The 13,072-nt window shown below is 50.6% G+C and overlaps 1 protein-coding gene across 1 annotated transcript in view; it reads left to right on the forward strand.

Annotated features, from left to right (window-relative positions):
* LOC119177804 (potassium/sodium hyperpolarization-activated cyclic nucleotide-gated channel 1) overlaps positions 1-12,829 on the forward strand; it is a 68,518-nt gene extending 55,689 nt beyond the window's left edge. The window contains exons 10-11 of the mRNA XM_075883602.1: positions 9,783-9,899; positions 12,604-12,829. Coding sequence (XP_075739717.1) covers positions 9,783-9,899; positions 12,604-12,829 — 343 coding nt within the window. The remainder of the gene's footprint in view (positions 1-9,782; positions 9,900-12,603) is intronic.
* Positions 12,830-13,072: the final 243 nt, after the last annotated feature.

Here is a 13,072-nt window from a genome sequence, read left to right on the forward strand (position 1 = left end):
TGACCGAGGCGACCCGATAATTTTTTCACTGATGAAAGCCAGCATAGGGCGCTATGGTCGCTAATGACGACGGTAAAGTGAGGTCCGTGAATATATGGTCGAAATCTTTGTACTGTCCAAACAACTCAAGACACTCCTGGTCGGTGATGGTGTAGTTCTTTTCTGCAGCGGTAAGAACATGGCTTGTGTAAGCAACGACGCGTTCGCGTGAGTTCTTGTCGCGCTGCAGGAGTACCGCACTTAGATTATGACTACTAGCGTCGGTGTGAAGGATGGTGGGTGCGCTTGGATCGGAGTGGCGCAGTACCGGATCCGACGTGAGGGCTTGCTTCAATGCCGGGAAAGTGCTTTCGTAGTCTTCGGACTGAACGAAGGTAACGTTACTTGCGAGGAGTTGATGGAAGGGAGGCGTAAGTTCCGCGAAGCCGTGTATGAAGCGTCGGAAGTAAGGAGCTAACCCAAAGAAGCTGCGGAGGTCCTTTTGACGTTGTGGAAGAGGGAAGTCGAGGACGGCGGCAAGCTTCTCGGAGTCCGGCCGAATTCCTTCTTTGCTGACTAGGTGGCCGAGAACCTTGATTGTCTTGTGAGCAAAGGTACATTTCTTGGTATTAAGCTGCAGACCAGCTTTTGAAAGACAGCTGAGGACTTCTCCAAGACGTTGGCGATGCTGCGAGAACATGGATGAAAGCACTACTATTTCATCGAGATAGCACAGACATCTTTTCCATTTAAAACCACGCAGTACGCCGTCTATCATACGTTCGAAGGTGGCAGGCGCATTATAGAGTCCAAAAGGCATCACATTAAACTCGTACAACCCATCTGGCGTTGAAAAGGCGGTCTTCTATTTATCAGACTCCGACATTGAAATCTGCCAGTAGCCTGGCCTAAGATCGGCGCTAGAAAAATACTCGGTGCCATGTAATCAATCCAGTGCGTCGTCGATCCGAGGGAGAAGATAAACATCCCTGCGTGTTATTTTGTTTAGCGCACGGTAATCGACGTAGAAACGAACTGCCCCAGCATTCTTTTGAACAAGAACAACTGGGAATGACCAGAGACTCGAGGAAGAACGTATGATGTTGCGTCGTAGCATGTCTGAAACGTTTTCCTCGTCTATCTTGCGTTCTGCCTGAGACATGTGATATGGGCACCGATGTACAATACGAGAGCCGTCAGTCTGGATGATGTGAGTAGCGGTGGTAGTCATGCCGAGGACGTGTGACTTCATGTCAAACAGAGCGGTGTCTATTCAACAGGGCGAGCAAATGTTCAATTTGAGCAGGTGTTAAGTCAGTGCTTATGGTTGCCCACATAGGTGTTGAAGAGGTATTGAGTAGCAGTGATGGTGACTTTAGGACATCGTTGTGGTTGTTGTTCTGAAGAGTAACAATCGCAACAGTCTCACTGTCGACCGCGCAAGATACTGTTGAGCCACAGGGCAGCAGTACAGGTTCGGGGGTTTGATTTAAGGTGGTAAGGTAGGTAGACCCATCGAAGACGCGAATAAGCCCTGGTGTGATCACAATGCCCCTATTGCCGTAAGGAAGAATAAGTACGTCACCAACCACAATTTTGGTGCAATTAACACTTATAATTTCTTCGATGTATAGCCGAAGTACATAATATGACTTGATGACAAGGCGAATGCGTCCGTCGTGTTCAGGCGGTGAAGAGTCAGCGGCATTTAGATGCAGGAGGCGCTGATGACAAGATATGAAAGCGGACGCAGAAGACAAGAAGTGCCTCCGCAGATTGAGAGTTCGGTGCACTCACGAAATACTGCGAAAATGATGTGATGACGAATGCCTTCTATGCAGACACGAACGGTACACTGTGCAAGTGGACGAATGAGAGTGTTGGTCGCCACACAAAGAGGTGGGCTGCCATTAGGTGTGGTCACTTTTCGAAGGCGGGAACAAATATCAGCACGAATAATCGAAACGGCAGCGCCAGTGTATACGAGAGCCTCAACGCGTACACCTCCTACAAACACTACTATCAAGTTAGATGGCCGCTCTGGAGGAATTGTTAGCTGTCCGGTGGATGCAGTTTCCCCTCCTAAAACTGCATCGGGGAGTTTTCTGCGTGGGTGTTCGTGGAATCGCAGGCGGGCCGCAGAGGCGACACTGTACGGCGACCTGGCGAAGGTGACCTGCGGCGAGACGTTAGGAAATTCCCAGGCATGTCAGTATGGTAGGTAGGAAACGGGGAACGATGATAGGAAGAGCGCAAGGGTGGCCGTAAGTAGTTCATGGTTGGACGGAAGCTTTGATGTTCTTCAGGAGCATAGCCGCGTTGCTCGGCTTGTTGGCGCTTTCGACAACACTAGGTGTTATGTCCTCGATAGTCACAGTAGTAACAGATTGGCCGAGGAGAGCGTTGAGGGGCGTAGCAAGGCGGTGCACCCACTGGTGGCGACAACGAAGCCACAGGCATATAGTCTCGTGGTGTAGGCACAGAAACGGTTGGTGCGGCAGAGAGCGCGGCAACTTCGGCGTACGTGGGTGTCTGGCGCACGCAGGTGCCGTTGGAACACGCCGGACGTGATGCGGACGTGATCTCTTGCCTAATCAGATCTCGCAAGCCATCTTTTGTAGAAGGAAGAGTAGCTTACGCGGCGCAGGAAGAGCAGCGCCCGTGAAGCTCTTCACGAACGACGTCGCGAATAAGCGTACGCAAGTCGAGGGGTGCAGGCAAACGAACGTCGGTGGCATCGTAGCAAAGGCGAAGAGACTGAAGCTCGTCAAGTCGCTGGCAGACGGTTATCACGTCCTGGGTGGTGGTAGGATTTTGCGTGGCGAGGGTGTTAAAGGCGATGGTGCTGATGCCTTTAATACAATGGCGTATTTGGTCGATCTGAGACATGATGGAGTTAACACACTTGCACAGTGCAAGTACACCCTCAATACACGAGGTTTAAGATTCACCCGACAGCTGCGTGCGTTCAGCGAGCTTTGCTGCCTCAGCGCGAACTGTAGGGGCACCAAAAAGTTCACGAAGTTGCTTTGCGAAAGTGTCCCAGTCGGGAATGTCCGGGTTGACCAAGTTTTGGAGACATCGGACAAGTAAAATGGGACGCTGCGCAACTTCTGTGGATTGTCCCACCTGTTCAAATCGCTGACGAGGTCGTAGTTCTTGATCCCGTTTTCTACATCACCACCTCTAAGACCAGAAAACACAGGTGGATCACGGAGGTGAATGTTGCTGGGCAGAGCGGGTGGCGATGGCTGCAGTAGGACGGTGACGTTGGATGGGCCAGGATTTTCTTGGGCTGCCATGACAGGGGGTTGTACGCGACGATCCGGACGGAACTCTAGCGAGAACGGGCGAGATGACTTGGGCGAACGAGCAGCACCATCCACTACTTGTGAGGAACCGGTTTATTCAGCCAGACTCGAGCTAAATAACACTGGTGATGATGATATGTAAAGAGTCACAATATATATATTGATAGTACACCTTTAGTGGTGAGCAGAAGAGACGTTTACTTTGTGGAAAACGTAGCGGTAGAACCGACCAGCTGTCAAGCGGAGCGAGCGCGAGCAGCAACAACACTCTTCCTTCTCTTCTTCAGCTGGCGTTCCGGCCTGTGCCAAATATCAATGCTACAAATCACTCCCCCCTCAGAAAAGGAGCCATCCTGGCGACCTATGGAACGGGTACGACGGGTGGGTCGTAGTGCGGCTTCAATCGATCTACGTGAACAGTCTCGCGGCCTCGATGCCGTCGGTCTGTTGATGGTTGAACCGGCTCAACAATATAGTTAACCGGTGAGGTCTGACGTAGGACTCGGTAGGGGCCTTCGTACTTCGGCAGTAGCTTGGTGGAAAGACCAGGAACAGATGAGGGAACCCGAAGCCATACCAAGGCGCCAGGCGAGTATGACTGCGAAGACAGGTTTTCGTCGTGACGGTTCTTCTGGTACGCTTGATCTTGGGCGGTTAAGGAACGCGCGAGTTGCCTGCATTCTTCTGCATAGGTGGCGACTTCAGATAGAGTTGTGGATTCCGAAGCGTCTGGATGATACAAGAGAATGGTGTCCATGAATGAGGAAGGTTCGCGCCCGTAAAGGAGGAAGAACGGAGAGAATCCTGTCGTAGACTGAGTGGCGCTGTTGTAAGCGTAAGTTACAAAGGGTAGTATGCGGTCCCAGTTGGTGTGATCAGCGGACACGTACATGGATAGCATGTCGCCCAGTGAGCGGTTAAACCGTTCGGTCATTCCATTCGTTTGCGGATGGTATGCGCTGGTTGTCCGATGCACAACGTTGCATTCGCGAAGAAGGGCTTGTACCGCTTCGGAGAGGAACGTACGGCCGCGGTCACTGAGTAGCTCACGAGGCGCGCCATGGCGTAGAATGAGATTGTGAAGGATAAATAAGCCAACTTCACGTGATGTGGCCTCTGGCAGCGCAGCAGTTTCAGCATAGCGTGTCAAGTGATCAATGGCGACAATCACCCAGCGGTTCCCGTTAGGCGTATAGGGAAGGGGACCGTACAAGTCAATTCCGATGCGGTCGAAAGGGCGGGAGGGGCAAGGCAACGGCTGCAGTTGTCCATTGGCTATGTGTGGTGGGCTTTTTCGGCGTTGACATTTGGAGCACGAACGCACGTACTGTCGGACAAAGCGGTACATTCCGCGCCAATAGTACCGCAGCCGGAGACGTGCATACGTTTTTATCACACCGGCGTGGCCGCATTGAGGATCCGCGTGAAAAGAGTCGCAAATGTCGGCACGTAGGTGGCGAGGAATCACAAGCAACCACTTGCGGCCGTCAGAAAGGTAGTTGCGACGGTACAGGAGTCCATCGCGGATGGTAAAGTGTCGAGCTGTGCGCTGCAGTGAACGATTGGGCGTAACTTGGGACGGCCGAGACAGTAACTCTATCATAGAGGCTATCCAAGCGTCTTGGCGCTGTTCATAGGGCATGTCCGCGTACGAAAGTGCCACAGCATCGAGGCTGGATACAGAAGTACTTCCGTGTTCATGGGGAAGTGGAGAGCGGGAGAGAGCGTCGGCATCTGAATGTTTGCGGCCTGACCTGTAGACGACACGGATATCATAGTCTTGGAGGCGTAACGCCCAACGAGCGAGACGGCCAGATGGGTCTTTTAGTGACGATAACCAGCAGAGGGCGTGGTGATCAGTCACGACGTCAAATGGACGGCCATAGACGTAGGGTCGAAATTTTGTGATTGCCCAGACGATGGCTAGACATTCTTTTTCTGTGACTGAATAATTCTGTTCAGCCCTAGTAAGAGTGCGACTGGCATAAGAAACGACGTACTCGTCGTATCCAGACTTGCGTTGAGCAAGAATAGCGCCAAGTCCGACTCCACTTGCGTCGGTGTGTATTTCTGTAGGGGCATCAGGATCAAAGTGACGGAGAATCGGTGGAGATGTCAGCAATTGACGTAGTTTCGCGAATGCCTTATCGCAATTGGAAGACCACGCCGAAATGCCCTCGGTGTCAGAAAGTAGCCGTGTTAAAGGGGCCATGACAGATGCAAAATTACGGACAAATCGGCGAAAGTATGAACATAAGCCGATAAAGCTCCGGAGTTCCTTAAGTGTCGATGGCTTCGGAAACTGGGCGACAGCACGGAGTTTTCCAGGATCAGGTAGAACGCCGTCCTTGCTGACAACATGCCCTAAGATGGTGAGCTTCCGGGCGGCAAAATGGCACTTTTTCAAATTTAGTTGGAGCCCAGCATGTGTAAGGCAGTGCAGGACACTTGCGAGGCGCAGAAGATGGGTATCGAAGTCTTTTGAAAAAACGACGACGTCGTCCAAATAGCAAAGACACGTCTGCCATTTAAGGCCTCGAAGTATGTTGTCCATCAGACGCTCGAAGGTGGCTGGGGCGTTACAAAGGCCGAACGGCATCACGTTAAACTCGTACAAGCCGTCCGGAGTTACAAACGCAGTCTTGGCGCGGTCAGCTTCATCCATGGGTACCTGCCAGTATCCCGATCGAAGATCCAGCGAAGAAAAGAATTCTGCACCTTGCAAACAGTCGAGAGCGTCGTCAATTCTGGGGAGCGGATAAACATCTTTGCGCGTGATCTTGTTAAGGCGCCTGTAATCCACACAGAATCGGATGCCCCCGTCCTTCTTTTTGACCAGTACCACCGGGGAGGCCCACGGACTGTTAGACGGCTGTATAACGCCACGATTGAGCATATCAGACACTTGATCGTCTATAACTTGGCGTTCGGCGTGGGAGACCCGGTATGGACGCTGACGCAATGGTGCGTGGGTGCCAGTGTCAATACGATGGACAATTGCAGATGTTCGGCCCAGACTGGTTTGTTTGAAGTCGAACGATGAGCGGAAGTGGTCGAGAAGTGTCAAGAGTTGAGTTCGTTGGTCAACAGGAAGGTCAGGATCAATCGATGGAAGGAAGACGTCGAGGGAAGAGGTGGCGGATGTGAGAGCGGAAGTAACACTGGCGATCTCAAGGCTTTTTGCTTGATAGGGCAGTTGACTGGTGCAAACACAATCGATGTCCTCAAGGCGGCCGATGCATTCGCCACGGAATAGGGTGACTGGTACAGAAAGGAGATTCGTGGCATAAATGTTTGCGCAAGTGGCTTCGACCGTCAGAAGAGCAAAAGGCAGAAGAACGTTTTTTCGAGAAGTGAAGTCTTCTGACGGCGTGAACATGACGTCCGAAAAAGCGGCATGGTCGCACGAGATCGGCACAATAACAGAAGACATAGGTGGAATATCAGTCTCCGCGGCGACGACAACACGAGAAATAGAAGGCTTATTATAATCGTCGTCGGAGAGCGATGACAATTCTAGTTCGGCCCGGGCACAATCAACAACGGCATGATGTGTGGAAAGGAAGTCCCAGCCTAATATGACGTCGTGTGAGCAGTGCGGAAACACGATAAATTCAACCACGTACAGAACGCCCTGGATGATTAACCGAGCCGTGCACGTCATAGAAGGGTTCACGTGATGCGCTGTTGCCGTACGAAGGGAGAGACCAGAAAGCGGAATCGTAACTTTTCTTAACTTGCGACACAATGCTTCACTCAATACAGACACGGCAGCTCCGGTATCTATTAATGCTTGAACGGGGATACCTTCAATCAAGACAGTTATTTCATTATTCGGTAGAGAACGAGGCCTTGTGGAGTTCGACGGTGGCGCAGTTCTTGCCTCCGGAACTGCGATGGTCAGTTTTCCGTTTGGGCAGGTGGTGCACGCCGAAGCATTGGTGAAGGCGAACGTCGGCGCGGGGAAGGCGATCGGCGTGGGTTGAAGGCGCGGCGGCTCGGCGGAGAAGTGTCCGAAGCTGCATGGAACGGCAGCGTCTGTGGTGGTTCTGTGGGGGCGTAGCCGTAGGTGCCATCAATAATGCCTGAGTGAGGGACGCGCCGGCGACAGAACCGCTCAACATGGCCAGGCTGACGACAGTAATAACAGATAGGTCTGTTATCCGATGTACGCCAAGGGTTGTTGGGAAGCGTTGAAGGACGGCGGTAAATGGGAACATGCGAGCCTGCCGGTACGTGTGTTGCGTAGAAGGCGTTCGCTTGGTGGGCAGGGTCGACGACGTTTGACGGCGCATGTACCTGCCTTCGCGCGACGTCAGCGTAAGTCAGGGGAGCGGACACAGGTGGTGGCTGGTACGTGGGGGGAAGTGCCTCGCAGACTTGCTCTTCGATGGTTTGGCGCAGTGACGAGGTCAGCCCATGCGTATTGCTGGGAAGCAAGGGGGCAAGGGACAACTGGCGTGCCACTTCCTCTCGGATAAATTGCTGGATTTGCGGGGTCAATACAGTCTGTTCTGGAGATATTGCACCAACGGTCAATGCTGGCGTGCTGGTCATGTCGAAAGTAGGCCGTCGCGTTGAAATGCGCTGTTTTCGCAACTCATCGAAACTTTGGCAGTGTTGGATGACTTCCGAAACTGTTTGCGGGTCTTTAGCCACCAGCATGTGGAAGGCATCGTCCTCGATGCCCTTCATAATGTGTTTTACCTTGGCGGTTTCCGACATGTCAGGATCAAAGCGACGGCAGAGACCTACGACGTCCTCAATGTAGGACGTGAAACCCTCTCCCGACAGTTGGGCGCGATCCCGCAAGCGCTGTTCCGCACGGAGCTTGCGCACTGTCGGTCGGCCAAACACGTCCGCGAAGGTGGTCTTGAAAGTGGCCCAGTCGGTAAGCTCGGCTTCGTGGTTGTTGAGCCAGAGCTCTGCTACTCCTCTGAGGTAAAAGTGGACGCGGCCCAGTTTGTCGTTTTCGTCCCACCTGTTGTTGACGCTTACTCGTTCGAACGAAGAGAGCCAGTCCTCGACGTCCTGCTCATCGGTGCCGTTGAAGATGTCTGGATCTCGCTCTCTCGGGACGCCGGGACAGTGGACAGGTGGAGATGTAGGAGCCGTCTGCTGTGCAGCGTCGATGGACATTGTTGATGGCGAAGGTAGAGTTCGGTTGCGGAGTTCCAGGATGGAAAAAGGTACCCAGCACTCTCCACCACTTGATAGTACACCTTTAGTGGTGAGCAGAAGAGACGTTTACTTTGTGGAAAACGTAGCGGTAGAACCGACCAGCTGTCAAGCGGAGCGAGCGCGAGCAGCAACAACACTCTTCCTTCTCTTCTTCAGCTGGCGTTCCGGCCTGTGCCAAATATCAATGCTACAATATATATATATATATATATATATATATATATATAATGCAGCCAGGAGCCAGTCGGTATGCATGCAGGCCAAGACAAATTATTCCTTGCTAAAGAACTGCGATATATGTTAGCAGTAAACAGGGTAGTTTACTATTGGAAGTGCTAAGCTGTCTTTGGGCACAGCTGGATATTTATGAAAAAAAAGAAAACACACAGTAAGCTCAATACGAGTGTTGCGCAAGTTAGGAATGTGCATCTGAAAATTTATTTGTAGAAAATACTTCTACGTTGAAATGATGTGTGCGTACGCATGCGTGCGTGAGAGAGAGATAGAGAGAGATAAAGAACATACTGTCAAACGGAAGACAGAGAGGTTAGCTTTTAGCATTGCCCAGTATATGACATGGTTTGCAGCCATGACAATTTGGGTCAATTAACTTTCCTTTTTCTGTGAATGAACTGCTTGTCTTCGGAGCTGATATTGGTCCCTATAGGACCTTTTTCAATACAACAGGTAATTTACAAATGTAAAAATAAGCACGACGACGCATTGGGATTTGTATAGATCACTGGGAAGCAGTATTATTAAGACGCGTGCATGCATGCTTGAGGCACTTGTCGACGGCTTGAGGAATACGCGCTGCCCAGATGACATCGCATCCTGGCGAGTGTTGTCTGACGCCATTGTAAGCAGCGATACATGACGAATAGTCTTGGTAAAGGTAATTTTCTTTCATACTTGGCGTACATTTGCCAGTACCCAGTTGTATTAGGGTTTATTTTACCTGACAAAGCGACATTCTATCTTTGCTCTTGGTACAGTAACCTTCCCTCTTATTATGGAGTTATAGAACAGCGTGCGCATAGTTAACGTTCGTTGGGTATACGGTATGGCATTTTCGTAACTAAGCGTGGTTACCCGAAATTATAGCACGTGATGCACGGGAAGTGGCGACAAAAGGTAAGGGAAAAGCTTTGCGGGTCCTATCGTTAAGCTACCTATCGTTTGTATGCGCCTGTAAATGAATATTTTAATACTCCGACCATCAAATTCCAGTATCGAATGCGAATAGAATAGTGATGTGCCGTTGAATTCTTAATCGCGAATGGAAATTCACTCGCGGAACCCTACACGCAGGCCATCCTCGGTGCTCATCCTACCCGAACTGCGGCGCATGGGCATTATAACGCCTTCCTCATCAGAAACCACCGAAAACGTTTCTCTTGTGGCCAATCCCATGGACACAGACACAAGGTACGTCCACTCGATGCTTCAGTGATGCCATGTAAAAGAGAATCTCGAAACACGGAGTTTCATAGATGACTCAGTGGAGATCGCCTTTACGAAGCGGCATCGTTTTCATCTGGCTTTTGAAAACTGAAACAGTAAGTAAATGAGCGAGAAAATGGAAACTTAGGGAAACTGATAGTGGTGGTATCCAGGGGAGGTGGAGCTCCACACATAAACATGTGGTGTATGGCTCTGTGGATCCGTCGTTTAGTTTTCGCGCCACATTATGACTTTCAGCAAGCACCAACTAGGCCAAGAACAAGTCCTTCTGCAGAAAATATCGCCACTTGTTCGCTGTGACGTACAGATTGATATTCGGTCATCCGCGACTAGCTCATGTACCGCAGCAACTACCTATACAATGACAACAAATGGTTGTTGATGATTCCTCGCCATCTACGCGCCGATATCTGCGCCTCCTTTCTCGTAGACCCCCAGTAGCCCCACGCCGGCGTTATAAAAACGTACGCACAGCTACGGCTGCGGTACTACTGGCGTAAGATGTACCGCTTTGTCCACCAATACGAACGTTCGTGATTCAAGTGTCAAAACCGGAAAAACTCACCTCACGTATATTCACTGGACCGCTCCAGCGATTTCCCTGTCCTTACCGGTCTTTTGATTGCATCGGAATGTAGTAGTACGGCCCCCTTTTGTACACACTTGGCGCAAGCTGCCTGGTGATTGCCGCTATTCACCCGACATGCTACGCTGAAATTGCTGCTCTGCTGGAGGCCACATCACGGGAAGTCGGCTTAATTATCCTCCACAAACTTGTACTTCGCAATGGCGCACCTCTTGAGCTACTCAGCGACCGCGTACGTACGATGCTCTTTGAAGGCGTAGAAACCATATAATTGTTGCACCAGGTCACGCATTGTTCATCTTCCCACTCTAACAAAGTCTTGACTAGAGATTGTAGTATTCATAACTAAAATAAAATAAATAAACCCTTTTCCGAGAACGCAACGTTGGGCATCAGAAAACCAACGTCTATCATACACAAACCAACAGAATGACTGAGTGCTTTAACCGCACATTAGGTGATGCTGAGGGGCAGCCCCATTGGAGAGCATGGGTGGAAAGCGGGAGCCCCCTCCCCCACCCAAAAATTTCGCCTGCCCTCCCCTTGCCCCCCCCCCCCCCAAGAACAAGCACAGTCAAAACATAACGCATATATAAGTGGTTCAGTAAAACTTGCAGCTGGGTGAGTTGGTTCGTATTTAAAGGTTACCTGGTGCGCGCAAATAAATACAATGACACAGAAAATATTGACAAGGACAAGCGCAATCTTTCAGCCGAACTGTAAGAATTGTCATTCTTCAATCCTATACTCAGGGAAATATATACTCATGGACTGTGTGAGCACGTGACTATGTCTTTTCCGTGATTGTATATTTGAAGGGTGACGATAAATAAAGTTCATTTGAAAGTTTGCGCTTGTTCCAGTCCCATCTCTTTCGGGTCCTTGGTTTTATTGGCGCACTCCAGGTTACTTCAAAACAACGCAAAAGTTATGTGCCTCTCTGCGCCTTTGAAGAAACACAATTGTCTCCGGCGCCCCCCAGAAAAAAAAACATCCTGGTGCTACCCCTGGTAATCTTGTACGTGCTCACTGAACACTCCAACTGGGACCGCAACATTATATACCATTCGTTACGTACGCTGACGATAGTGCCACTCAACTTATGACAGCGTTCTCTCCTTTCTCATTTACGGCTGAGAACCTACCTCGTTTATGGATACTATTCTTCTTTATCATGCGGCCGCTTCAGCGTACACAAGTTATTCTGAATTGGTCACTTATACCTATAGGAATCTGGGCAGCGCTCAAGTTCCTTTACCGCCCAAGATAAAGCTTGCCAAAAGAACCGCATGACGAAAACTGACACGTCAGTCGTATTCGCCTGGAACGCTGGTGTGACTGTGTGTTCCGTCCTCTGTTCTTAGCCTTTTCACAAAGCTTCTGCCTTACATTCTTTATCATGTCCTGAGTAAGTGCTGGCTATAACCAGGAAACAAAAGGAAAAATGTCCGGTTTTCTAGCTCTGTCCAGCACTTGAAGCGGGACTTGATTAAGAGTGTAGTATGAATCCACGTCAAGCACTTCTGTCAGCTATGTTCTATAAACTAAGTATGACGTATATATGTCAAGAATTACGGGCGATGACGAGGGTGAAGTGAAAGAGAAGTGTGTAGTGAGCGGGCCGAAGAGCCGGCAGCTGCGGGCGCTGCGGCGAGCGCGCTGCGGGTGATTGAGAGAGTGACGTCAGTGCGCACTTGCGAGGGGAGCGTGACCTACTTGGCACTGCTCCGACACCTGTGGCGAAGGGAACGCGTTGCGGCGTTTTCGTACAAACGCACGTACGGACGGCGTTACACCCGTGAGTCTTAGAGCTGCTTCGCACCTAAAAGAAGATGAGGTAGAACGGTGCGCTAGCAGTGAGCCGTTGTGGGTCTGACCATCCTCGCGCTGCACTGCGCATCCCTGACTTTTCTCACCTTAAAAATGAATTCACTCGATCATTACAATATTTTAGTTCGATGTACTTGATGCCGAATATCGGTGTGAAGCGCTTGCGCACGTTTTACCTTAGCAATGGTTTTGTGTGTTCGTGTTTCATTCGTCCCTATCCTTCGTGCTGTTCAACTGCATATTTACGCCCAGGCTCGAGTCGCCCATGTCACCCGCGTCCCCGGAAGTTTCGTCCGTGGTCCTCCCGATGTGTAGCCTTGCACCCGACGTGTCCATCGAGTCTCCGGTACCCGAGGCGGCCGTAGAGGAAGTGTTGGCTGCCAACTCCGAACCCGAAAATCGTGAAAACGATGATGGAGGAGGTTGGCGTGACGGCAGCGATGCAGGTGGTAGTGGTTCCCATTGCAAGCAGTCCTGATGGTTCACGCCCGAAGCATGCCTGACGTTGCCGAACACTTGTGATGAGACTGGGCATCGCAACCAATGACAGCCTTCGTGTGCAAATATGTGTGGTGTTATGATATCTGGGTTTGTTGATTGGTTCGCTGCATATTGTTCACACGATTGACGTGGAGGCCACATTTTGTTGTTCTTTTAACACTAAAGTGTTTTATGTTGGGGTTCATCAAGACTTCGCTGACGCGTTTCCGTCGTAGAAATG

This window comes from Rhipicephalus microplus, unplaced genomic scaffold (assembly GCF_043290135.1).
Source record: "Rhipicephalus microplus isolate Deutch F79 unplaced genomic scaffold, USDA_Rmic scaffold_18, whole genome shotgun sequence".
In the NCBI taxonomy this organism is placed as follows: domain Eukaryota; kingdom Metazoa; phylum Arthropoda; class Arachnida; order Ixodida; family Ixodidae; genus Rhipicephalus; species Rhipicephalus microplus.